Source organism: Electrophorus electricus, chromosome 21 (assembly GCF_013358815.1).
Source record: "Electrophorus electricus isolate fEleEle1 chromosome 21, fEleEle1.pri, whole genome shotgun sequence".
Classification (NCBI taxonomy): domain Eukaryota; kingdom Metazoa; phylum Chordata; class Actinopteri; order Gymnotiformes; family Gymnotidae; genus Electrophorus; species Electrophorus electricus.
This window is the reverse complement of record NC_049555.1, coordinates 11,841,336-11,868,835: the sequence shown is the minus strand read 5'-3', so window position 1 is coordinate 11,868,835 and position 27,500 is coordinate 11,841,336. Positions and strand designations below refer to the sequence as shown.

Here is a 27,500-nt window from a genome sequence, read left to right as displayed (position 1 = left end):
GAGGCTCTGCTTATACCCTTGGGGGGCCGTACAGGGACCACACCAGCCTGAAGGCGGGCCCTCATACCTTCCATGAGGCCAGCCCAGCTTAGTGAGATATCAGCATGCTCTCTCTGTCTGTCCTTCTCCATCTCTCTCTCCCTCTCTACCCTTCTCTCTGTCCATATGTGCATGGGGCGTGGGGTGTGGGAGCTAGGCTTAGTGACTTCTCTCTGGCGGAGTAGAGCTGAAGAGGCATGGACAGCAAGTGCAGGATTGAGCACGGGATATGTGGAACACCTTTCAGAGAATACGAATACTGAGTTTGGATCCCTTTCTGGCTTTCATTTCTCAAAGAGCCTGTCAGTCTCATTCTCTGAGACCCTCATTTTAGTAATTTGATTGAGTTTAGTTCAATTCAGTTTAGCTGAGTTTAATGTACTTTATTCGGTTCAGTTCAGTTCCATTTTTTAACAATGGTCATTATCGGAAAGCAGGCTTGCAGTGACTCGGTTACAAGCCCCCAGTGAGCGAGCTGATGGTGACAGTGGCATGGAAGGATAATCCTGGCATCCTGGATGATACCAGATAACAGAAGTTTGATATGAATTTTCCTTCAGGATTAAACAGAGGCACCTGGTTTGTGCATTTGGTTCATATGAAGGAAGCATGAAATCAGGTGACTCAGTTGTCTTTGGAGCTTAATGGTGTCACTGAGTACTGATCAGAGAACTACTGTCCTAATAAATGCAAAGATATGGACAGAGGAGGCGCTGATCTCAGATAAGAATTTTGAATCACAGAAGCTTTGTATGGGGTGTACAACTTGTCTTGATGATCTTCCCTGCAGAGCTTAGTTCTAACCCACCTAATCAAGGGTTTGATTACCTGGATTTGGTATGTTAAATTAGGGTTGAAACAGAACTCTGCAGGACAATAGATCTGAAGGACGGCAGGTGAGCATCTCTGCTTTATGCCATTGATCTGCTACCTGTTGACTATAAGAGAGAAATACCTTTATGGTTTTTCTCTCTCTCTCTCTCTCTCTCTCTCTCTCTCTCTCTCTCTCTCTCTTCCTCTCTCTCTCTCTCTCTCTCTCTCTCTTCCTATCTCCCTCTCCCTCTCTCTCTCTTCCTCTATCCCTCTCTCCCTCTCTCTCTCTCCCTCTCTCTCTCTCTCTCTCTCTCTCTCTCTCCTTGATCCATTCCTGATTGCTACCCTGTAAGCCCAGCAGCCAAAATTCATTACCAGCTCTTTGGCTGAGGGTCTCCTTGTTTTAGGTGATGGAGGTCAGGAACTGATTCAAAGTTGAAAAGTGAGGGTTAATCACTCCCTGACACCCCTCCACCTTACCCCTCTCCCTGGGGTCTGTTGTGTTTCTCAGTCCATTTTAATCATCGAGTCTTTTTGGTTGCCTTGCACTACCTGACATCTGTGATCTAATTACTTGGCTCTGCTAAAATAGACTACCTTCCCGCAAAAACTGTTCTGTTTTCGTAAGATGCTTTTTCCCATTTGCATGATAAATAAGAACAGTCACCTGATCATACAGTACATAGATTCTAACAGTTCCCAAAATATTTTCCTCTGAGAAACAGTGAAACTTGTTATCTTTCGCTCTCCTTTCCAGGATAGGAAACAGCTGTGGACCTGGCTCTTACTGGTATGTTTAGAGTAGCTCTCTTAGGTGTTAGCAGCTAATGGCTAATGAGTAGATGTGTAAGTGATACTAAGCGCTCGTGTTTGGAAGTTTTTAGCCAATGGATCCACCACCTGTGGAATCTCTTACCAGACACAGAGGTCAACTTCACAGTTTTTCTCCTGTGAGTTTTAACAATAACACCAACAGGCTTGTTTGAATGGGCTAGTGGGGTCAACCTCTTACCTCTGCCTTAACTATGTAAATGTGCACAGACCTGCTGAAATTGGATAGGACAGTGTCTGCACATATATTACCCACCTGTGGCATGAAGCATAAATACTTCCTGCCTTGTGCTGTTTGGAATGGCTGTGGTCTTCAGCTCCTTCAGCTAATATCATCAAGGTAAATAAGCTAAGTATATAAGCATTTTTAAATAGGTTGCTAACTTATTTTAATAACTGTTATAAAAGATGCTTGGAAAAAGATCTTATACAATTGTTTAGCAGGCTTTTCAAATGTCAAATTCCCAATGTTCTAAAATGTGAAAAAGTGACTGCCCATTTAGTTCCATATTCACAAGCCAAACAAATATGTGTTCCAGTGAGTCCACTGCCTCGTGAGCTTGTGTTAGATCAAGATAGTAGCAGACCATGGACGCAACCCATCATTTCATGAATCTCATTTGCCTGTTTAATCTTTGGATCAATCAGTGTGACAAGACTGACAAATAATAAACCTGATATGAAAAATTAACTGTGAGTCTTTTTGTGATTTCTTTTTTTTTTTACATGGCTACTGACTTAAAGGTTGCCGCATATTAATTCATAGTCTATTAGATCTGCAACCTGTGTAGTCCTTTCCTTTGTTGAATTTAACCTGCCAGGGATCAAGTGCAGTGTTGTGTGTCTTTGAGAAGACTGTGGTTCTGTGACGCTGGCCCGGATGCCACCGAGCGTGGAACAGGACGCACAGACCTCCTCGACGTTGAAAGACATTTAATAGCATAAAACATACAAGACAATGTTGGAACGCACACAAAACATTAACGCTGATCATTCTTACATAACTGCATGAACATTAATAACAGTGACAAAGACTAAACAACAGTAACAGTGATTCTTCAACAACAGTAACGCTTACAACAATATCTACATCAACAACGACAATGACCCACACGGAGGCTCACACTAACTGGGGTTTAAATAGACAGACAGGCACGTTACGATTAACCCCATGAAGGTGTGTGTCCTTACGGAGGAGGTGGCTACAAACAGACATGGTTCCCCCTGCACGCGTCGGGCCATACCACGTGACTCATGAGGGGGGGGGGGGGGGGGGGGGGAGCATTCCATGACAGGTTCCTTACTTGTGGGGTAAGAGGAGTATTAGTCTGGAGGGAAGGACAGATGATCCACCAGCAACCCAAATCAAAAAGAGTATAAAAAAAAAAGACACCAGCAGCACCACTGGCCTGATCTCACCTCGCATGACATGGCTGAAAAATAAACAATGACATTTTTCAGGCCGCCTGCAGCCTACAGACTGGTTTGTGTGGCAGTGAGACAGAGAAGACAACACTAATGAAACTGGCAGGGCATGAAAGGCCAAGGGAGACTGACATCGTAACGAGGAAGCCTGGCATCCTAACTCCTCGACTAATTGCACTGCCAGTCCCCCCCCCCCCCCCCCGAATTACTTCACAACTCCGGCCAGGCGTGGACAGACTTCTGGAGGTCGTCATTTCACAGGCTGACCCCGATTAGATGGCATTGTTTTCACAACTTGCACTAAATGCCGTTTATTTTTACTTACTTTCACTGCGTTTCGCCTAAGGGGCAAATGTCACAGAAAGGGTACCTAGAGATGGGGGGGTGGGGTCCAGAGAGGTCATGTTTAGACTGGCCCCTTATGCACATGAATCAACACATACACAGATGAGAGTCTGCGACACAGATCACAGTCATCCTTACTTCAACGCGAATCAACCTTACTCCAATGCGAATTTAATTTGTCCGTCACATGCAAGTCAAACCTCGGGTGTTTATCATGGATTCTGCACTTTAGAACTGTGACGGTCGGATGTGGGCTGATTCTGTTTGGTATTCTGACACACTCTTCATGCTGTGTGCACAGAATGTGTTTTCTACCCCACCATGAACTCACATATGCACTATACCTAACTATCATAATGGACTGTGTGAGTCATGCTTGCCCTCATGCACGCACACACCGACCTTATGCTAAATGATCATAAAGGAATGCGTGTGTCCTTTTTGCCCTCATGACCAGATGTACGTACACACACACTAGCTAATCAACATAATAAAGGTCGGCAGTGGTAAAAGAACCAAAAGTGTCAGACATGGCCTATTACCTCCTGCGCCCTGATGTAGTGTGCTACCCACATCCACACAACACATCCCTGTCTACCTCTTAATATAAGATGTCTGTCTCATCTCAGCCGAGTCTTTAGTGGCCTGAGTTAGACTGCATCCACAGTCTAAGAGAGGTGGAGTGTGTGTACACATAATGTCTGCATATAATGACTAAATTTGTCTCTTATGCCCATGACAGTGATGGATTGAGTCACAAACTCCAAGGCTGCTTAAGGCCCTTATCCGTTTTCTTTTGGTGAAGTATGCAGACAACAGCCTAAATAAATGTTTAAACACTGTGCAGACTGCAATGGCTGAACAAATTTGTGTTGGGAAATGTAACTATGGCAATTAAAGATAATTTCACCAATAAGGCCTCTTTTTAAATTGTAACAGAAAAGATCAGAGGAACATACTATATAAAGAGACTGAGATATAATTTGCCAGGTGTAAAGTTATACCTAAACACTGTTTTTAATTGTTTTGGTTCCATTACATTAAAGCTACAAAGATGGGGTCTGGCTGGTTGGATTATACCAAATATTTACAGAGTATATCAGATCAAGAAAAGGAATGGAAGTCTATTCAGCAGTGAATGCTTCAAAGCTCTTTAATCTGCAAACACTCACAGCCCTCACCTGTTGCTCTGGAGATGATAATACATGAATATGTGTGTGTGTTCTAATATCTCAGCCGGGTGCTCGGAAATGAACCACCCCTTATCAGTATGCATGTGAGAACGGGGCATTGAGTCATCCCACTACTACGCAGTTCTGCTGCTCTACTCTGTCATCTAATGTCTACAATAATACATATCTCTCTCTCTCTCTCTCTCTCTCTCTCTCTCTCTCTCTCTCTCTCTCTCTCTCTCTCTCTCTCTCTCTCTCTCTCTCTCTCTCTCTCTCTCTCTCTCTCTCTCTCTCTCTCTCTCTCTCTCTCTCTCTCTCTCTCTCTCTCTCATCACTGCACCCGACCCAGACACCACCTTACTCATCTAATCTCCCTCCCTCCTCGCGTAAACAGGGAAACCCATCACCTTCTGCGACTCTTTGGTTCCCTACCCTCGTGCCGGGCCCAGACTAAACCCCGGGTCTCACGCGGAACGTGCCCATGAGTGACGCGCGCCCCGCGTGCTCTCACTCCTCTCCGTTAGGGATGCTCGCGACGCCGGGGCAGTAATTAATGAGAAGCTGTTAACCAGTGATATGGAATCCCACGCGGTAATTAGAGACAGCAGCATGAAGCCAGGCTGGGTAATTAGCGTGCCAGGGCAGGGGCTGCACGCAGTCCGCGCTCCGAAAGGACACTGCACTCCGTCAGGGCGGTTAATGTGCCAAATAACCACATCTATCATTCGGATTTATGTCCCATTATGCAACGAGGCAGCGTCGCGCAGCCTGTGGTCCTTTGGTGTGGCTTTGGTTATCCGTGGCGTACCTAAACCTTGGCTATGGGTCTTTTTTCACTGTTACGTGGCTAACTGAGCAAAACCATTGGAAAATATAGATAGTTTCCCCCGCTCCCACCCCCCAAGACTAGGCTGCAGAAGGTAGTACCAAACTGCCCCACCCAAACTCGATTTTAGACGGCTTTTAAACCCAACAATGAAGATGGTAACGTTAACATCTTATGTGAATGCAAATGGATAGTAAAATAGCGAAGTAACTGCAATTCATTTACATGTCTACATGTCTAATGTTAGTATTCAAGTTAGTATTTAGGCTATTTATACACTTTTCTTGCTTGAGGTTAAGCTGGGGTGAGATTAAAAGTATTGAGTTAATTACGGCACTGTCAGAAATAAAATATATAATAAATCCAGTTTTAAAATGTATCTTTACTCGTTATTAAGATGGTAACTACTGGCTATAGCTAATGTTGCTATAGTTAGTGCTACAAAACTCCAGTCGACTAGATTGTTAAACTTCCATTATACGAAAACGATATGTGTACCAGTGGAAGAAGGTTTATTAGTTAAACCTGAAGAGAAAATAGGATAACAGTAGTTAAAAACGGATTGTATGCTTGTGTTGGCCTGATAGATTTTAGCTGGCTGTTTACATGCATTAGTTAAGTACTCGCATATTAAAGTAATGCCATATTTAATGTAATTAGTGATTTATAGAGTTTCGAAAGAATAGTAGCAATAGTATCAACATAGTTTCAGTAGAATATTAGGCTATCAATAGAACTAGTCCTCACGGTAAGATATATTTCATTCTTGTTCTGATTTCATCTTCTTATTCTGATTTAACATTTCGTAATTATTTCGTAGACCAACATCTGGTCTCGGGCTGACCCCTGGACTTAGTGCAGTCTAGGCTGAAGTAGATATTACAACAACGACCACAACCACAACAACAACAACAACAATACTAATAATAATGCAATATATTAGGCCTAGAATGTATTATTTCATTACATCTTTGGGCAGTTTCTTAGTCAGATTAATCCAAGTAATGGATAGACTGTTACTAGTTTCAGAAAATCCATTATCGTTTTGGACCTAGTCATATTTGTATTTTATGTCACAATTTTACTGTTCTGTACATGTAATCTGATGTAAAATATGTTCCTGTAATACTTCTATATTTTGTCTATATTTTGGCTGACACTTGAGAAATTAAGACAATGAATGTGCTATGTAAGAGAAATGGTTGTTTCATCAAGTCCTCCCGCGCCATATGTCGGGTAGATAAAGAATCCGCATACGCCTAACCTGCAGTAGTTCCATTAGCTCAACATGGTACAGTGAAAAATATTGTCTAGGCTTGAAACCTCCTCTCTACAACTGCAAACCGGTTCTTGAATAATATCTTTTTTGCGATAGATTGAGCGTTGTATTGGATTGGCTACGCTCTGCTTGCGATGGAAGTGACGCACGGAAGGGTCCATTAAGGTTAGTTTCATCACAGCGTCGCGCCAATCCAGTAATGTTCTTTCATTTCCCCCTACACAATCAGAGTCATTACTGCCTTCCCTGGAAGTTGGTCGTCATTTGCTCTCTGATATATTTCTTGCCGAAGGTGATAAAGATGCCTCTGTAGCTATCATATAGATTTGTCGCTTCTGTACTGGGTGTGGAAACACATGCCCGTACTATCGTGAGAAAACGTCCTTTTTAAAAAAACTACAACTTTTTTTTTCTTTTCTTTTCTTTTTTTTTTTAACTGATGGAAGCAACTATAAATTCCCGTGAAGACACTACGGAGACAATCATCCTTCACTTTGTGTGAAGGAATCAGGACGATCACAGACGGAATTCTCTTGTGCTGGCATAAATATTCAGGGAAGCAGTTGTTCTTTTGGGTTTAATTATGAAGAATTGAGCGATAGCACTGGAGTTGTAATATGCAGCTCTGAAATAGTGACAAGATTATAATACATGATTTCTTCGAACTGAAAAATGAGACACAGGTTTTTGAATTGCAATCTGGCCGTTTCTTTTCCCAGTTCGCAAAGGACATGCTTTCCTGGAGTGTATTTCTCTGACTTTACATGAAACTAACTCTATATCTAACTTTCCCATAATTGAGGTGCTCTGTACGTAACAGAGTTCAGGAGTTCAACTGCAACATTCAGCTTTGGTGATCTCCATATCTTTTGCACATTATCTAATGTAGAGGAAGTCAGCCATTGGTCTGCTTCCTGTGCATGTCTCTACCAAGGACCTTCACAGCCCCTGGAGGAGCTGTAGCTGTCTTGCTCAAATCAGCCTCTTCATCTTCCAATTTGCTGTGCGTCTGAAAAGCACTAAGGCTTATCTTAGTCATCTGTTTGCTACACCTCCCTGGCTGTGTCCTTTTTACCCTACGTCCTGCTGTTCTTGTCTTGGCTCTGGCTGCTGATTTCTGTTTTTCTTTTCATGTTCCTCTTCATATTGACCTTGCTTTTAGATCCTCATATTTCTCTCTCTCTCTCTCTCTCTCTCTCTCTCTCTCTCTGTCTCTCTCTCTCTCTCTGTCTCTCTCTCTGTCTCTCTCTCTCTCTCTCTCTCTCTCTCTCTCTGTCTCTCTCTCTCTCTCTGTCTCTCTCTCTCTCTCTCTCTCTCTCTCTCTCTCTCTCTCTCTCTCTCTCTCTCTGTCTCTCTCTCTCTGTCTCTCTCTCTCTGTCTCTGTCCCTGTTTGTCTCTTGCGCTCTCCCCTTACGTCACCAATGTTGTGAGGTTAATGTCGCGTCAGGTAGAGGCCTGCGGTAGTTAATCACAGCAGAGCTCCAGAAGCCAAGCTCTGATCTACAGCTGAGTGGGCAGGTCAGTCATCTACCCGGGGGCTGGGTGTGACAGTTTGAAGCCCATTCTATTACACCCGAAGTGTGATTTACGTGAACAGGAAGGCTCTCTGTGCTTCTTCACGCACAATTGATACTCTTGGACAGTCAGCTATGAAATAAAGAGAATTGTTTTAATAGCACGAGCAAGGAAAAGGACCAGCGGCTGCGTCTTCGCCGGCGGAGAAGAGAGCTGAAAAAATGGCTGCCCTCGAGATCCATCAGCCCACACCAAGACTGCATAGATGGGGGTGTGGAGTAGGGAATTAGGGAAAGATTGGTCTCTCTAGCTGACCATAAGTCACAGAACATGTATCAGACTCTAGTCTGCCTGGGAATTGCAGGAGAGGTAGTTTGTCAAGACCAGTGAGACAAAAAGCCCAAAAGGGGACCTCTGTTCTCTCTCTGCATTTGCTCACTTGCTCTATTAAGTTTGGAGTATGTAACGGTAATGGGCGTGAGGGCTCAGCTTGCCTGATGAAAGCTCATTGCTTTCCTTATTGATTATTGTTTTCTTTAATTATCAGCCCCATCTGCCTGTTTCTCTTTTAAATCAATCATTATGACATTTGCCTTCCATATCTTTTAATAAAGGCATTGTGAGTTAGCTACTTGAACTCATTACAAAATGAATCCTAAACGCGATAACTCATGAGTTCTACTCATAAAGGCTGTCAGAAGAAAATGACACGAGCAGACCCTTGTGTCTCTACACAAAACCCTCTGATTCAGAAACAGTCTTTTATATTAGCCTTAGTAATGTTGTAGCTGGGGACACTTTTAGGAAAATGTTACACAGGCAGTGGGATGGAGTCGGTCATCCCCTGAAGGCGAGGGTAGTGTGACGGAGACTGTCACTTACAAAGATAAATGTGTGTTCTGTGCCAGAGAGCAGGCTCTTTGGTCTGCTGGTCAGTGCACATGTTTACCGCCTGTAAGACCTGGGTCTGAGGCTGGAAGTGCTTGCTCCCCTCAGCCTTCATCGCAGGCAGGTTAATGCTTTTACCTAAATAGGAGTACAGCTTTTCAGCTCTTAAAAGCTGTTACGGGGCAGTAAACCCAATTTGCTTATGTGTTAGATATATAAACGCACGACAAGGCATGGGGCAGGTAGCTGCAAGGTTTAGTTCTAATGCTAAAAGACCAGAATTTGCAGCATCTGTACGTCTCGGATCTGTACTGTTAACGTACAGTATATTGCAGTATATATAAGTGATTTTTAAAAACAGCATGTATATATTTTACTTCTGTCTTATACTTATTTTATTCTCTTAGCATCCTATGATAAAGTTATATTGCAATTTTCTGTAATTATATCTAAATTCTGTAAGCATGCTCTTGAAAGCCTATTTTGAGTTCTTTTGTCCAAAGAGTGAGAGAGAGGTAGGAAACATTAAACAAGGTTTCCAAAGAAACAGGACATTTCACACAGTGGTCTTTCATCAGCTATGCAAGTAAAGTCCAAAACATCCTCTTTCCATTTCTGATATAAATACAACTATATATTATAAACCTACAAGTTCTCATTATTCACAATCTAAATTTTCACATCCCAAGGTATACAAAAACTCCACTCTGTGTTCACATTTAATTAAAATCAATTTAACCACATTTGCATTGAGAATGATGATTTTCTATATGATTTGCTAGGGAAGGCATAAGTGATGTATATGCTCATCTTTTTCCTGTTCAGAGTGCTCTAAAAGCTCATTTTAATGAGTGCATGGACTCATTGGGTCTTGGTTCCCAGTTTTGGGATGTTGATGATGATGATGATGATGATGATGATGATGATGATGAAGATATCTCTCATCTGACCTGTCATGCTGGCTCCCGGTTGCCATCCCATTTGTGTTGTACCACACCGAGCTCTAGTTGTGACAATACTTGCTGCTTGTGGATGTTGGAACACAGAGCTACTCTTTCCGCGTTAGTCTATGCTGGCTACAGTTAGAGTCAATATCCCATCTGTTTGCATGCTTAATTTGTTTTAGCCATTCTCTTCCCCATTAACGACTGGGTGGTGGACCAGTCAGCTCAGCGGTCAGACTGACTCTGACTCCAGCAACCCAGATGTGCTTGGACCTGCAGAGTGCCCACACCTATGCCAGCGCCTTGCCAGTGTCACTAATGTTTCAAATGTTCTGCCATCCAAATAATATCTAATAAACAACTTGTTAGGGGCACACCTCACTCCATTTATAAATTTGTGTCTCTCCAAAGGTGTGGTACAGTATCGCGCGCGTGTTTGTGAGTGTGTGTGTGTGTGTGTGTTATATTTCCAAATCAGGGTTACATTTTGTGCATGTGCGTAATTCATGATGATGCTTTAGTTTAACTCAAGGGACAAAGTTTTGGAAGGGCTCTGCTAATATAATAGATACAGAACTTATTTGCAATTAGGCCTGTATTTCCTTTGGGTCTCTAATTGCCCCGAAGGGACATGATGCAGCAGAATCAGAGAGATATTCTGTTGTAACAGCTGTAAAGCTAATGAGAAGTTAGATTGCAACCTGTTGTGTTTTTAAAGTTCTCACTGACTCTCAAAGGTTATATAACTGACAGTCTGTGTCCTCTAACTCACTCTCTCACTCTTTCTCTCTTTCTCTCTCTCTCTCTCTCTCTCTCTCTCTCTCTCTCTCTCTCTCTTTCACCTAATCCCCTCCCCCATCCCCATCACCTAATTTCTCCACAGATCACCTTCTTCATGCTGCTGTCGGCGGTGTGTGTGATGTTGAACCTTGCTGGTGCCATCCTATCCTGTCACAATGCCCAGCTGGTCAACTCTCAGGAGGACTGTCAACTGGTGAGAGATCCGCCGGTGTCAGTCCCAGTCTTCGTGCACTTAACTCCGATCATACAAAAGTACTTTAGAGAAAAATAGCCATCTTAAAATAGGCTACCTTTACACCAAAATCTGATTTAAGCCTCATTTCAAACTTATTCAGTGCCAAAACCGCCACTTGGATTGGTGCATTGTGGGGATGCCTCTGGAGAATGGATTCATTGATCTCTTCTTTAAATCAAGAACCAGCTGCCAGCTCCGTGTTTAGTATTTCTACCATAGAGACTGTTAAAAAAAGAACAGCACCACATGATCATTGCCCCCAAATACAAAACAATACTTCATAAACTTCATACGCTTCATAAATAATACCTACAAAACTACCTTCTTTAAAGAAATGTTCCCTTAGAACAGCCTTGATTTCCTCGATGCTATAATAAACGCCCTTTGTTTCACATACCAGAGTTTTACCAAGGAGAGGGAGAAAGAAAAAAATATGGAGGGAGTAGAGAGTGGGGAAAACAGTCTGTTCCTGTATTTCTAATCTTGATAATAAATATTAATGCAAACCTCTCTGTCTCCCTGTTAATATTATACTCTCTCGTGGTTTGCCTGCATGTTCACCTGCCAGAGCCCAGAAGAAAAGTCTAATGATGCTTCCCTTTCTAGGGAATGAGTTCTGCTGCTGTTAGTTTTGTAGACCAGCAGACAGAAAGAGGATCTGTATTTACGGAGTACATGTATTACATAGAGCACATGGGAAGGCTTCTGATTACAAACTTTTGCGATTTTGTTTCAGAAACACCAGTGCAAAATAGGAATCCTGCTATTAAATATTAAAAAAGGGGGCTCACCCATTGAAGGTTGGATGTTATTCTACTCCTGCGGTTCCCATGTGACTGAGTTGGCCCTCTGACGTATCAGCTTCAGCAACAAACCAGGGGCATGCATACCGAACTGTGCTGGTCAGAAGACTCACTGATGGAGGCAAAAGTTAAAGTTAACTAGCATAGCTGAATAGAGCTGCTGCTGATGATTGATCATGGAAATTGTGCATTTGGTACCACTAACTGTATGGTAGACTTTGAATTTATGAATGTGAATGTGTTTAATAAGCCCCTTTGGGCTTTCTTTCCTACACATATTTTGTATGTTAATTGTATATTATCTAACTTTTAGTCTTGATATAAGCAAAGCACACTGCAGTGAGAAGAAACGATAAGGCACATAATTCTTGGACTTTATGTTGACTTGATGGTTTTAACTCCATGTCTTAATCTTTATGATCTTGCGCAAAACATGTGCGCAAAACACTTTATGATCTTGCTCATGCACATCCCCTGTGAGCAGTTTTTTAATACAAATAACATCATCTTGGACACGAAAACCCCCCTGTTATCTGAGTGTGTATGTAAACAGAGCTCAGCCCCAGTAGTGCAGCAACAGCACAGGTGTGTGTGGTCACAACCCGATGCATCCTATCCCAACCCTCTACCACAGGCTTGCTGCTGCTTCACTGCCACATGGAGTAACACTTTCACTCCTGCCTCAGGGTACAGTCCCCTTTATCCATACACTACTGCTCATACTCTTTAGCCGTGATACTACGCCACAGTAATAAACACTGTGCAGTACTAAATGCTGTAGGATTTGTTTAGATTTATATTTCTCAAAACATTTACTTGTACCAAGTGTACCAAATCCGTATGCAAGTGCTATCTGAAAAGTCAACAGAAGAAAATGTGAGAGAAATTGCAGCACTTCACAATGCGGCAGTGCTTAAGCATATCTTGAAGTAGTTACATTTTACTCTGAATAATTCATTCTCTTTACAAGACCATTTTACTTTGTCTTGAGACATTCTGAAACTCTGTCTGGAGAGCTACTCCACACACTCTGCTCTAGTGGTAATTAACTTGCTCGAAAGGGTCAACCAGAAACATTTTGACATTTAATGGGAGTTTTTGTGCCCTGCCTTTTGGAAAGGACCGTGGACATGTAGAGGATATGTCACTCTGCTTGAATAATAAAACAGTGAACCACTGCTCATTTCATAAGCCTCGTTTCTCTAGGGGTAACATTTTGGTGAATTGAAAATGTCACCCGAAGTGCTCTGCCGTTCTGCCCATACCTGCACCCATACTCCGGCTCCTGTAGAGACAACCTCATGGTACTAACAGCAAACAGCAGAAACAAGTGGAGCAAACAGGCAAGGTCCACAGAATAACAACAAAAAGTGCTTGTTTGGCTCTGGGATGCAACAATAGGAATACATAACAGTACCAGTATGGTTCCAGCACAGGCCCAGTTTGGACCAATGGGTTGGCTGACACTCCCTGGGCCGAGTGGTTAAAAGACCACCAATGCCAGTGAACATCCTTCCTCAGTCCCAGAATAAAGCAATGTTTGTTCATGCAGTTTTTAAAGATGTGAAATCCCTCCGTATCCTTGGCATTTAAGGCGAATTTAAGGTTATTAAGGGTGGATGTTTTCTTATGATTATTAATTGTCCTGTGGGGTCGGTTTCTTTGCATTATTCATGCAGTTTACGTATTTATTTACTGTAAGCACAATTAAATGTGTGAGGATCTCTCCGGGTTTCGGATTGGGAGTTCTCATTTTCACTCCTGCCTAAAGCTGGCTCTGTGAATAGTGTGCCACAGCCGATGAAAGGCCCTTGTATCATTACAGGGGGTTAGAGTTAGTCCCTTGTATCATTAAAGTGGTGGGTTCCAGGATTGAGTGACTGTTACTCATGGGTCCTTGACAATGTGTCTGTATGCATTCTGTTTGGTAGAGAAGGAAATGAGATCTCTCTCTCTCTCTCTCTCTCTCTCTCTGTCTCTCTCTCTCTCTCAACAACACAGCAGTGCAAATACAGATTTAAAAATATGATTTGGATAATCAGACCCTTCAAGTAAAACTGATAATATGTAGCTGACTATACTTCGTGTCGGCTTCCTCAGTATTTGTGCTACAAGGGATTTTATCCACGAAAGTGCACAGGAGGGTTATGCTTATCGCTCATTACTCTGTATATATTATCATATTGCTGCAATATGTATCAGCTTAGGCTGAATCAAGACTGATTTTTATTAGTAGAATGTCTTTGATGTGATCAGGTAGGAATTGCTGCCAGACACGAACATCAGCAGCTGTGCGGAAGCTCTGTTTGCGCATGCAGCCTGGCAGCGTTAGCTACGTCTAACAGGTGCTAGACTCACAGGACGCTGATGTGAAAAAAAAGTTGTGAGTCGACATGAAAGCCCTAGCTGACACATCTGTGGTCTCCTCTCTTCGGGATCTTTTTTTCCTTTGTGTTCTTATATGTGTGTTGTGTTGTTGTGTGTCCTGTGTCACACTGTAATACGTGTTGTGTTGTAGTATGTCCTGTGTCATATCACAGTACGTCTGTTCTGTTGTAGTATGTCCTGTGTCATACTGTAGTACGTGTTGTGTTGTAGTGTGTAGTGTGTCATACTGTAGTACATGTTGTGTTGTAGTGTGTCCTGTGTCATACTGTAGTACGTGTTGTGTTGTAGTATGTCCTGTGTCATACTGTAGTACGTGTTGTGTTGTAGTGTGTAGTGTGTCATACTGTAGTACGTGTTGTGTTGTAGTATGTCCTGTGTCATACTGTAGTACGTGTTGTGTTGTAGTGTGTCCTGTGTCACACTGTAGTACGTGTTGTGTTGTAGTGTGTCCTGTGTCATACTGTAGTGCATGTTGTGTTATAGTGTGTCCTGTGTTATACTGTAGTTTGTGTTGTAGTATGTCCTGTGTCATAATCTAGTACGTGTTGTGTTGTAGTGTGTCCTGTGCCATACTGTAGTATGTGTTATATTGTAGTATGTCCTGTGTCACACTGTAGTATGTGTTGTAGTATGTCCTGTGTCATACTGTAGTATGTGTTGTGTTGTAGTATGTCCTGTGTCACACTGTAGTATGCCTGTTATGTTGTAATATGTTCTGTGTCATACTGTAGTACGTGTTGTGTTGTAGTGTGTAGTGTGTCATACTGTAGTACATGTTGTGTTGTAGTGTGTCCTGTGTCATACTGTAGTACGTGTTGTGTTGTAGTATGTCCTGTGTCATACTGTAGTACGTGTTGTGTTGTAGTATGTCCTGTGTCATATTGTAGTATGTCCTGTCATACTGTAGTACATGTTGTGTTGTAGTATGTCCTGTGTCATACTGTAGTACATGTTGTGTTGTAGTATGTCCTGTGTCATACTGTAGTACGTGTTGTGTTGTAGTATGTCCTGTGTCACACTGTAGTATGCGTTGTGTTGTAGTGTGTCCTGTCATACTGTAGTACATGTTGTGTTGTAGTTTGTCTTGTGTCACACTGTAGTACGTGTTGTGTTATAGTGTGTCCTGTGTCACGCTGTAGTACATGTTGTGTTGTAGTGTGTCCTGTGTCATACTGTAGTACGTGTTGTGTTGTAGTATGTCTTGTGTCACACTGTAGTATGTGTTGTGTTGTATAGTATGTCCTGTGTCATACTGCAGTATGTCTGTTATGTTGTAGTATGTCCTGTGTCATACTGTAGTATGTGTTGTGTTGTAGTGTGTCCTGTGTCATACTGCAGTATGTCTGTTATGTTGTAGTATGTCCTGTGTCATACTGTAGTACGTGTGTGCCCTAGTCTTAAAACCGAGACTTTGGTCTGTTTTATAGTCTTAGCATGTGTCAGCTTACTTGTGCAATGTCACACCTTTAGAGTAAAGTTCAGCCTTTGCATTCATAGAGCTCAGAATCTTTGAGCACATGTACTGAGCTGGGCTGGTTTAAAATCTGATTCCTCATGTTTTAATCCCAATCATAGAACAGATCTTTGCAATATATATTGTTTACTAACAACCCTGGAGGTACAGACCAGGAGTTAGTGGTTATCACAGGTAGCTGTCATTTGCCAGAGGTACAAAGGTACGAGTACAACAAATGTTAAATGGGAGAAACAATTTGATTGGCCCTTGCACAATGGTATTACTATGTCCTGGTTAGTGCCTATAGTGCTCGTTGGTTATGTTTGTCATTCTTATTTAATTTAACACAAGATATTAAAAGTGGAAATTAATGAACTATCTTACTATTATTTATTGTTGGGGGGTTGTCTTGGCTGATATGCCTCTAAAATAACTCATGGACCTTGGCCACAGTGCTTCTCGATTTGCAAACTGGGGTGGTGGTTCCCATTTTAAGAAAAGGCACAGGAAAATGTGTACAAATATAAGTGATATTACACTGTGTCCTTATTCATATAAACATAGAGGACCTACCAGCCTGGAAAAGATACTTAGTCAACCCTAAGATTCAGGAGAAACAATTTTGTGAACAAAGGTTTCTTCTGTTTGTCTACATTGTGCAGTAATTAAGAAAAAAAAATCAGAATTTCAAGAAATTAAGTCAGAAATACAATGCATAATATATTCTGAGAAATAAAGCTGCAATTAAGCAAACCTTTAAAAAAAAGTGGCTGGAACAGGCTTCCAGGCACTTCTGTGGGTGCACACAGCAGTGATGTCTCATGCCCTTTATAGTGATTGGCAGGGTGTTTACTTCTGATCATTATAACCTGGCACACACTCCCAATTTATGAGATTTATGACGGTTTATGACAATGAGATTTGTCATTATAAGAACAAAGATGCGAACAGTTCTGCACTTTACGAACACATCACGAATCCAACACAGACTTTCCTTGGAGTCTTTCTCAAGATCAGATTTTAAAAAAAACATAAGACATTGGTGAATGAGACCCCATGTTGTTTTTCTTTGTATGAAAGCTTTCAGCACACTGAGCTGTAAAGTGAAGTTCTCAATTTACCAGTCGCTCTATGTCCACACCTTCACCCGTGGTCATGACCTCCGTTTCATGACTGAAAGGACGAGATCATGGTACAAGTGAGCGAGATGAGTTTTCTCTGCTTTCTCTACTGGGTGATAGTCTTCACACTGTGATGGGGTGAGTAGCTCAGAGCAGAGCCACTGCTTCTCCATGAGCTAGTCGAGGTGGTTTGGGCATCTAATAAGGATGCCCCCTGGTCATGTCCTGCTGGAGCTATACCAGGCATGGTCAACTGGGAAGGGGCCTCAGGGCAGACCCAGAGCCCGCTGGAGGGACTACATCTCCCAGCTGGCCTGGGAACACCTGCAGCTTCCCCAGGAGGAGCTAGAGGAAGAAGCTGAGGACCGAGACACCTGAGCTTCTCTGCTCACCCTACTGCCAACCTAACCCGAAAATGGACCGAGACGTCAGTGTTTTATTGTCACAATTTTTAAATAGTATTTTTAAATAAAAAAATAAATGCCAAGTGTCAAAAGAAGGGAAGAAAGTGAGACAATTTCATTTGTCAATTTTCAAAGACAGTGGCCAAGAAATGTGGAATTTACCAGCATTGAAACATCATAGCTCACACGGCTGCTATGGCACTCATACACTTGCACACAGATTTACATACTCTTCAGACTTTCCCACCTGATACCACCTCAGAGCCAGGTCAAACTGGCACAAAACTCTAAAACAAGCATGTGGTGTCTTAAAACTGTGCCCAACACTGGGTGAGTGTGAACATTTCAGTACCTTTTCTCTTGTTTCCTCTATAATATTCTGTCAATGTGTCACTGACCAGACTGCGCCTTTTCTTGAGCTGACAAACATCCCATCAGCATCAGCATCAGCGTCATTGCGTTACATGCCGGATGAGCTCCGGTCATTCCTAGCAGAGGATGTGGAGTGGCAGCATATCTGGAGACATATCTGGTGCTGAAGCCTGCACAGCCTCCCTTCATGACATGAGCTGAGTTGGCAGCCTATTGGCTGACGGGAGAATGAGGTTTTACACATAAGGGCACAACTTTTCAGCCGCACATTTTCGTACTTGATGGGCATGAAGATTCAGCCAAGAAACTTTATGGGATATTGGTACCAGTTTTTATTAGGACTTAATTCTTTAATCCTGCTGTATGACGATAAATGTAAAACATTTTATGCATGACATTCCCTGCACAAAACACCATAAGATTTGCCACCCTTTACGAGACACCGAGACTGTGGATAAATGTGTATTATCACAAACAAAATAGATTTACAGTTTTTTAACTGGACTGTTAGATCACCATGGTATTGTATGCCTACATGAATACATTAATGCCTTTGCAAAATCATGGATCTGCAAACATCAAACAGAACAGCATTTACACTAATATCCATTTTGCACAGAAAGTTAAAAGTACGCGTGCCTTATAAAACCATCTGTTGTCATGGAAACATGACAATGATATCGCAGAGGTAGGCTGTCACCGTCACTGAGCCAAGCACTGGTGTGGAATGTGGTTGTTTTAATCGTTCATGCACAGAACAGGAAACACCCTCACATAAATGCAGGCACAATGGTTTGGTGTCTGTGCCAAACCTTTATGCAAAAGGAGGATACTCAACTGGCATTTCTCTGCCCCAGTGGTGCACGTTGCCCTGAGGGCAAATGCAGGTGCCCCACGAGTCAAGCGGCTGGTCCTCAGCACCACAACACTGAGGGATTCCCAAGATTTCTGTCTCTTTTACTCAGTCTCTCTTTCTTCTCTTTGTTTTGTGAACATGGCTGTTTTTCTGTTTTTGTAGTTTTCTTTGCTTCTCTCATTCATCTCTTCTTATCTTTTCCCTTCTCTTTCTCTGTCTCTCTCTCACTCTCACTCTGTCTTTTTCTTTTTCTCTCTCTCCTCTCCTCAGAGACTTATTGGTTTGACTGCCATGCTAATGGAGTGGTTTCCTCAGTTCAATTAACCTCAGCGCTCAAGGTTCACACGTTGCTTTCATATAATCTAGGTCAAACTGAGGCACCTTGTTCGGCGCACCATAACTGCTACTGAAGTTGGTTGATTTGGACCTGTGTTGCACTAGCCCACTGCTAAGGCTTTGTCCACATTAAGACAAGGCTTCCTGCATGGTGAACAAGCTCTTGCAGGTGTGTTGCATGATGGATAAAAGATGATGTGCGAGTTGTTTTTGTGTCACCTTTGTGGATAAACTTGACAGTGATGGTTTGTGTGTGTGTGTGTGTGTGTTTTCTGTCTGCTTCACAGATAAAATCTGACAGTGATGGTGTGTGTGTTTGCTGCAAACACCAGAGCCCCAGCTGCAACAACCCGGGAGAGATGCTGAAACTCAATCCGCTAAGGGACTGCAATACTATTCGCCTGCGTCTAAAGGTGTGTTTATCTGGGCGTGTGTGTGTGTGGGTGCATGTGTGTGTGTGTGCGTGTGTGTGTGCGTGCATGTGTGTGTGCACTTGCGTGTGTGTGTGTGGGTGCGTGTGTGTGTGCGTGCATGTGTGCGCATGCGTGCGTGTGTGTGTATGTGTGTGTGTGTGTATATGTGTATGTCTGTGTTTGTGTGCGTGCGTGCGTGTGTGTGTGCGCGCGTGCGTGTGTGTGCGCGCGTGCGTGTGTGTGTGTGTGTGTGTGTGTGTGGGTGTGTGTGTGGGTGTGTGTGGGTTTGTGTAAGTGTTGTGATGTTAGGATAGCTGTTATTCAGACATGTCTTCAAGCACAAATAAATGACTTGATTCCATTATTCCTTTTATCCTCAACTATGTTATTTTTTTGCCTGAGATATTTGAAATAAATGACATAGACAGTGAAATACAGCATTGGGTAAATTCAGCTCATACCCTGTACAAAACCCAAATCATGTGCAATACCTGAAATCTTCTATCACACAGGCAGCCTAAATTGATTTTAGAAAATTCCCTTGACAAAAGCTATTATAGTTTTTCTTCAAATTAGATTACTGAGTACTAAAATATAACTTTTTTTCCATGCTATTCTCCAGTACACTGGATTTAAAAATAAACAATTATGAGATTTAAGTGTGTGGGTTTGCCCTGACGGTTGTCATGCAACAACTGGATGGGTTGAATATATTGGCCATAAGGGTGGGGGTTTAACTGGAGGTTAATATTTTATTTTATTTATTTTTGTTTATTTTATAAACAAACAATTTCACCACGTCATTAGAGACTGACATCTTTATTTCATGGAATAATCAGAAAACGTGAAGAAGCTATTTATATATGTATGCCATAGACATATGTCATTGTCTTGTTACCACTTGTACATTTTGGAGTAAACTCACACACACACACACACACACACACACACACACACAAACACACAAACACACACACACACACACACACACACACACACACACAACACACAAACACACACACACACACACACACACACACACACACACCAAAGCTTCTGCCAAACAGGAATATTTACATAATCATGGAGATCCAGAGCTGTGTACGATAATTACTGTTTCGGAGGCATTGATTGTCTGCACTCAAAGGTTTACTGTCCTTTCATGATCTGTACAGTCAACAACAAATTTGACCACATACCCACAGACAAGCAAAGGGTGAGAAATATTAATTAGAGAGATTATTAAAGAGACAGTCACACTTGAATGAGATAATGATAATAAAGAAAACTGAGGTACATGAAGTATAGGACCTAGTTAATGTTAACACTTAGATAGTGAGCAAGATAAATCTCTCCCAAGACATCGCTAATGAGTCACCCCTGTTTTATCCGCGATTATGTTAATAGGAATTTTTCAGTTTTCGTGAAAGTTGGTCAGGACTTTAACGTCTGGGTTAAAGTGCATACCATTGGCTTTAATTCAAGGGAATTTGCATTTATATTGGGGTGAACCTCTAAGGCTCAGCCCTTTTTATATTTCCCTCATTTCAGGGGACAATAAGTTATTGGGCCATTAGTTGTTCTTCTCTCTCTCTTTCTCTCTCTCTCTCTCTCTCTCTCTTTCTCGCTCTCTCTCAGTATCTTGGTGTCACTCCTTAACAAAGCAAAAACAGTGTTAAGAAGCAAAAATGTATTAACAAGCAATCTGTCAGACCATGGAAGACCAAGGGAGTGGGTGACCAAAAGTGAGTTCCATCAAACAGAGAAACTGCTGGACAGACCAAGATCACACACTAAGTCTGCAGCCATAAATATGACAAAGACTACTGTAAAGAAGTGTACGCAAGCACAAACATCAAAGGATTACCACAAGATGAAAACCCCTGGTGATCCTCCAGGACAGAAACACTAGGCCACATTCTACCGCAAGAGATCTTCTGGACAAATGAGATGAAGATTAGCCTGTAACCTCTAAGGGAATGAGGAAAGTGTGCAAAGCAAGCACTTCATCTGTAAACCTGAGGGCATGAGCAGAACTGTCAGCAGTGCTGGCTTTTGACGGGCCAAGTCATTCACCTGAACTGAACTTTACTAAGTGGGTTTTTCAATTAGGCAGTAATGTAAGCAAAAAAGCCACTGAAACAGTAGGAACTGGGAAAGGCAGCATAGCAGGTCTGGCAGAGAAGGTAAGCATTGTGAAATTGGTGACATTGGTGATGTGGTGACATTGGTGATGTTGGCGATGCTGGCGACGTTGGTGACGTTGGAGACATTGGTGATGTTGGTGATGTTGGTGATGCTGGCGACGTTGGTGACATTGGGGACATTGGTGATGTTGGTGATGCTGGCGACGTTGGTGACGTTGGAGACATTGGTGATGTTGGTGATGCTGGCGACGTTGGTGACGTTGGAGACATTGGTGATGTTGGTGATGCTGGCGACGTTGGTGACGTTGGAGACATTGGTGATGTTGGTGATGCTAGCGACGTTGGTGATGTTGGGGACATTGGTGATGTTGGCGATGTTGGTTACGTTGGTGACGTTGCCTATGTTGGCAAAACTGCCGTTGCTGGTGACGTTGACAGCGTTGGCAATTTTGGCAATTTTGGCAATGTTGGCGTGTGCGATGTCTGTGGGTTAAAACATTCAGGAAGTCATTGATAAAAAAGGATTTGGAACTAAGTACTAAACATTACAATGTTAAGATTTTGTTATTTTTGTCAAATTATGGTCCTCTGAAATGACGGGACCTTTATGGTTTATCCAACTTAGATGTAAATAAATACCCTCAAATTAAACTTGATGATCCTTTGCCTCCTACTTACTGATCCATTTTACATGATGGGAAACGAATTAGAAACTTCTTTAAGAACCTAGGAAATGGAAACTTACAGAATGTGTATGTATTGCAAACAATTTGTTATAGTTATTGATGACATACACTTTGTGATATGTGACTTACACATGGTGATGTGTGTCTTACACACTGTGTTTGTATTACACATGGTGATGTTGCGTGCCTTACTTCTTGTATATTTTGTATTTCACCTGTTCCAAAGCCATAGTTTCTTGGAGAACATTTTATGTCCCACACTTTCCCTCCCAGAAGTGGGTCTTTTTGTACTGTGGATATTTTCCCTTCTTGTTCTCCCTGTTTAAGTTACGGGCAGTCCCATTGTTGCTGATATCAACACCCCTGCCTGTCGCTCCCACAGACAGGCAGAACATGCCCTCACAGATGCTAATAGAGCCTGGTACTGCCTATTTATGAACTCCACGTACACACATCCAGCCCCCCCTCCCCAAACACAGCCTCCACACACACACTCATGGGAGAAAAAAGCTAAGCATTCTAATTTACCACACAACTGCACTGATGCCAGACATGCTAGAGAGAGCACCTCCTCTACCATTGCACGCTGGTCGCAGGCAACACCTGACACAGCTGGGATTCAAACCCACATTCTGGCTGGTACATTATTTCTCTGCACTGCTGACCACTTGCATATACCGGGCAGCTCCTGCAGAAGGAAATCTGATATTAAATTTACACGTGGCTGCTCGAGCTCTCCGATCGCGCGTGGATATTCATTTTCTCCTCATCTCGTAGTTTGCCTTTGGTCACATGGCATGAGCATATAAAGAACCAGAGAGGAGTTCGTGTTTTCATGCCTTGGTGTAACACAGGAGAGGCCCCACCTTCAGTGACCCAATACAAGCAAGGCAGGGGGCCAGCTAAGAGGACACAGACACTCCATCTGTGCTTTCCTTAAAAGCCGCGCCTTCGCTTCTTACAATTTCAGTATGCAAATGTAGTATGTCTCCAAGGAAAAAATGGATCTTGCCTAGCACATCTACAGGCCTTCACCCAGCCGCCAGTACATAAATGCACACACAACAGCAATATACTGTACAAATCTGAGGTCACTATAGTAGGATTAACCCTAAAACACAGGGATATTCTCTTTCTTCATGTACCAAGCACAAGTGAAGTGCTTTCTTCAGTCTGATACGCTGGCTATACAGCACATTACTATTTAGTGGTATACAGTATTTATCATTTAATAGAACTGACATCACTTTACATGGATGTATTGCATTAGGAGTATGATGAGATTATTTCATGGCTCCCTTCCCATTCACACACTCTGCCCCACCAGGGATTTCTCTATTTTCCAACTGCATTAGGTTTGACATTTGGCGAGCGCTTGGCCCATTTAGTGGAGTGGGAATTACATGCTGCTCTTAAGAGCTGAGGCTTTATTGGAAATGTCTCTGTGCACGCCGTCACCAGCTTCAGTGCGACGATATGCAGATGAGGCTCAGCAATCATTAGTTATGCAGGCCCTAATTAGTTCTCGCACTTGCTTTCACGGCGTCTGAGCACCTTCGACACGCTTCCCGTGACGACAGTAACCCTCACCTCATGCACAAAACCTTCTCCATTGGCTGTCATAGGCAGAAGTCAAATAAACCTGTAAAAGATGGAATTTCCTCCAGGTTGACTAACCCTTCTGGATGTTTGTGGCGGTGGCCTGCAGTGGTTAACTTCTGTGGTTTGAGGGTAATGGACTGAACACAAAGGAGATGGAACCTGGTCACAAGCCAGGAGTGACTTCTTCTGTTCATCTTCCTTTGTTTGCATACTGTCTCACACACACACACACACACACACACACACACACACACACACACACACACACACACACACACAAAAGTCTATCATAAGACCAGCACAAAAAAGCAGATTCTTTTTGGGCCTTGTGTGTTACTAAGCTGACTAATCAAGCTTCATTCTCACTGTGCTACTTCTCACTGACCTCAGCCAGCAACACATGCTATATGCACTTTGTGCAACGAGTTCTCTATGCTATGAGCACTCTTTGCTGGAAGTACTCTATACTACAAGCTCTCTATGCACTCTGTGCACTCTACTATGAGCACACTAGTACTTCACTTGCAACAGATTCAGACTTGAGATAGCTACTAGCTTTCTCAAGCCTGAATCTGTTGCAAGTCAAGGACTTTCTCATGAACACACTTCACTGATCAAGTAATGTGAGGTCATCTATAAATAATAATGAAATCATCCTTTGTGACCTAACACACTCACCGTTAATTTGACCACACACACACACACAACTCCAATAGTGTCAGCATACCCTTCAATGTACAGATATTATACACGATAATTTCGACAGGCAATCATGTTGCATCATGGTCCTCATAAAATTTCATGTATTTTCAGGGCTGCTTAGGTGAAACTTCACTGTTCAATAACTATGAAATGCTATGAAATGCATTAGTTAAAAATACAAATACAAACACTAACAGGCCACTTTATTAGAAACACCTGCCATCTACTTACATTCAGTGACCAATTCATTCGACACACTTATCTTATTGGTGCATTTTATCAGTATACAATTACGTACTGTAGGCCTGTTGGCAGGCACCGTCAACCGTATTCATCACTGGTCAGTTTCAGACCACAGGACCAATGTTCACAGGACCCTGTTTGGCTGACAGGCTACAGTCAACCTAACATTAACACGGACATGGTGGCGGCACGTGTGTGGGTGTAGAGCTGGCGTGTTATCTCTCAGTATCAGGCCTAGATTGCTGCTGGGTTATTTGCACATCTTTGGCACTGCTGGGCTGAGAAGTGACTGCCAAACAAAACCATCCAGCTAACGGCAGTCCTGCGGTCAGAAACCGACCACCCATGAGGGGCCAGAGCAGGGCTAAGCTGAACTGGGCACAGCATCCGACTGGCTGGAGTGCCCTCTGTCCTGTCATCGTCGGGCCGTCGTAAAGTTGAATGTATTTTGTTTACGGGTTCGGAGGCAGTGGGAGGCACTTGTAATAGCTGCTGTGTGGGCCTCCACTCTGGCCTGCAGTGATGCACCTGCTCCCCACACATCAGTGATTGTTACGAGCCGGTGGCGTGTGAGATAATGACCCACTCTTTTGTCCTTTCGGACTCGATAAGGGGTGTGTCACCTTAAAAGAGTCGTCACTATGAAGCCAGTAAGTGGCACATGTGTGTCAGATAAGGTGAAGGCGGACAGCCAGCTTGGGACGACAAGTTATGGCTTTTGATCTGATCAGCGCTGCCTGTGAAGATCCTTAGCACATAATTTGCATTTATTTATATGATAAAATGGCACTTCTCATGTTACAACTGATCTGGACAGTGAACCAGGCAATATGTAGTCGAACATCCCATATGTTGCAAGCTCTGGTCAGAGTTTTATGCCACTGTTTTTTTTTTTGTTTGTTTGTTTAAATAAAAAAGGGGGTTCTCCAAAGAACCAAGCTGCCTAATATACTTTACCCATGTGGTCATGATGCGTAAATAGAATTAAATAATGTAAAATCTGATTGGTCCAACATATTCACATGTGGACACATCTGGTCAGTTGGATGTTTCGTTATTAGGATATAACATGCTTCTGAGTTTATACTGTTGCTCGGAATTATGGTTATCACCAGTAGCCATCTGTGCTATGTTGGCGCTCTTAGCTCAGAGTGCCAATCCAAACTAGTGAGCTTCCCCAGAAGACTCTGTGCAGAGCTCAGACACCAGCAGGACTCTCTCTACCCTATGGCAGTGCTCGTCTGCACCTCTCATGTTGAACATCGGGAACAGAATCAGAGTCAGTGATAACAGCTATATTGATTTGATGTGTTGTCAAATGAAGTTGATTCATTTTGCTTGAACATGATAAGGAAAGTGAGCATAACAGAAACAGATCAAATAATAAAAGAATAAGTTGTAATATTCACCTGACTTCACCATTGTTTAGAGGCAGTCAAAACTATGTTGTTTTATTGTTTCCTCAACATTTAAACAGAGAGTAAGTACTGATATGTTTGAAATGATAGAATGCTTTTGTTTCAATTTGGACATCCTACCGTTCAAAATTACAACTGAATATGCTCATATGCGCTTGTCATATGTGTTCTAAACTGATGCTATGAGATGGTTATAAATCTAAGACAAAGGACCACTTGTATAGTGTCTGGTATTTCAGACTTCTGCACAGTGTTATGAAAATCATCCGCACGTGATAACAGACAACTGGTAAGTGCTGCCTGAGAGATACGGCAGCAGGATAGCGTGCTTCATGCTGGGCTGGTGGTGGAGCGCGAACACTCCCGGGATTCTCAGCCAGGCTACCCGAGTGACTGCTCCCCTTGTTCCCATGCCATGTCCTGTCTGTAGACAAACGATGACTCTGTGGTCGCAGATTGGTGACAGCATTTTAGCACTTCCTTCTCCTTTTCATTGTGTCACTCCTTTTCGCTCTCTCACTCTCTCTCTCTCTCCCTCTCTCTCTCTTTCTTGCTCATGCACTCTTTCTCTCTTCCAACGAGGAAGAGGAAAAGAAAGAGAAATCACTCTTTTTGCTTCTTTTTCTGTCTTTCTCCCTCTTCGAGTCAATTTAATTCAACTCACTGACTGAATGAATTAAGAATTAAGAACTCTACTATATTTTAGTAATAATTAATATGAAAATAACTGTAATTAGCATTTAAAAAAAAAACTTACAGGTTACCCCCCCCCCATCAAGGCATACATCTTCAGCTAGCCTGCACTACCATGTGTTACATGCAGGGGGCTTAAAGTTAGGCCACCTTATATATGCACCTGGAAACCTGGAAAAAACTGGAATCAAGTTGATGCGGCTTGAGGTGGATGGGAGGAAAGCCATCTGTCAGCTGCGTGAACGTGTCAGACATTTACCTCCTAGCTGGCTTTCCCTCAACTAGATGCTCTGGTTGCTTTTGTTGCTGGTTCTTCCACTAAAGGGGTGGTAGCTACAGACAGACCCTGGTGTTGGGGTGGAAGGTGCCATTTTTGTTCTGAAGTTTTGGTTCATTTGTTTGTTCTGTGAACATGGTTACCTGTTCACATTGCTTACAGTGGATTCAGCTTCTAGAAGACGGTCTTTCCCACTGTTTATTTTTTTGAGTAAAAAACACAGCGATATCCTGGTTCTGTTGAATTTATTACATGGCAATAGCTCCTTTTTCTTGGAAAAACAGGTTTCGGAGAATGTCTCGATAAATCCAACGGTCATGTTGATGGGGACTAGAAGCTTGTGGGACAGCTATGTGTGTTCACTCATGTATGGGGCATCAGAAAAGTTAAAAAAAAAAGTGTTGTGCATACTGGATGATCTTTTGGTGATTTATTTGTGACCATTTTTGCCCATTTCATCACATATTTTC

At 42.6% G+C, this 27,500-nt stretch overlaps 1 protein-coding gene across 2 annotated transcripts in view; it reads left to right on the top strand.

Annotated features, from left to right (window-relative positions):
* fam189a1 (family with sequence similarity 189 member A1) overlaps window positions 1–27,500 on the top strand; it is a 109,177-nt gene that overhangs the window by 69,433 nt on the left and 12,244 nt on the right. Inside the window, exons 3-4 of one of the 2 annotated variants that reach the window (XM_027008926.2) lie at window positions 10,961–11,071; window positions 19,137–19,262. In XM_027008926.2, coding sequence (XP_026864727.2) covers window positions 10,961–11,071; window positions 19,137–19,262 — 237 coding nt within the window. Of the gene's footprint in view, window positions 1–10,960; window positions 11,072–18,927; window positions 19,019–19,136; window positions 19,263–27,500 lie in introns of those variants that run through there. The other variant, XM_027008927.2, reaches the window with a different exon arrangement.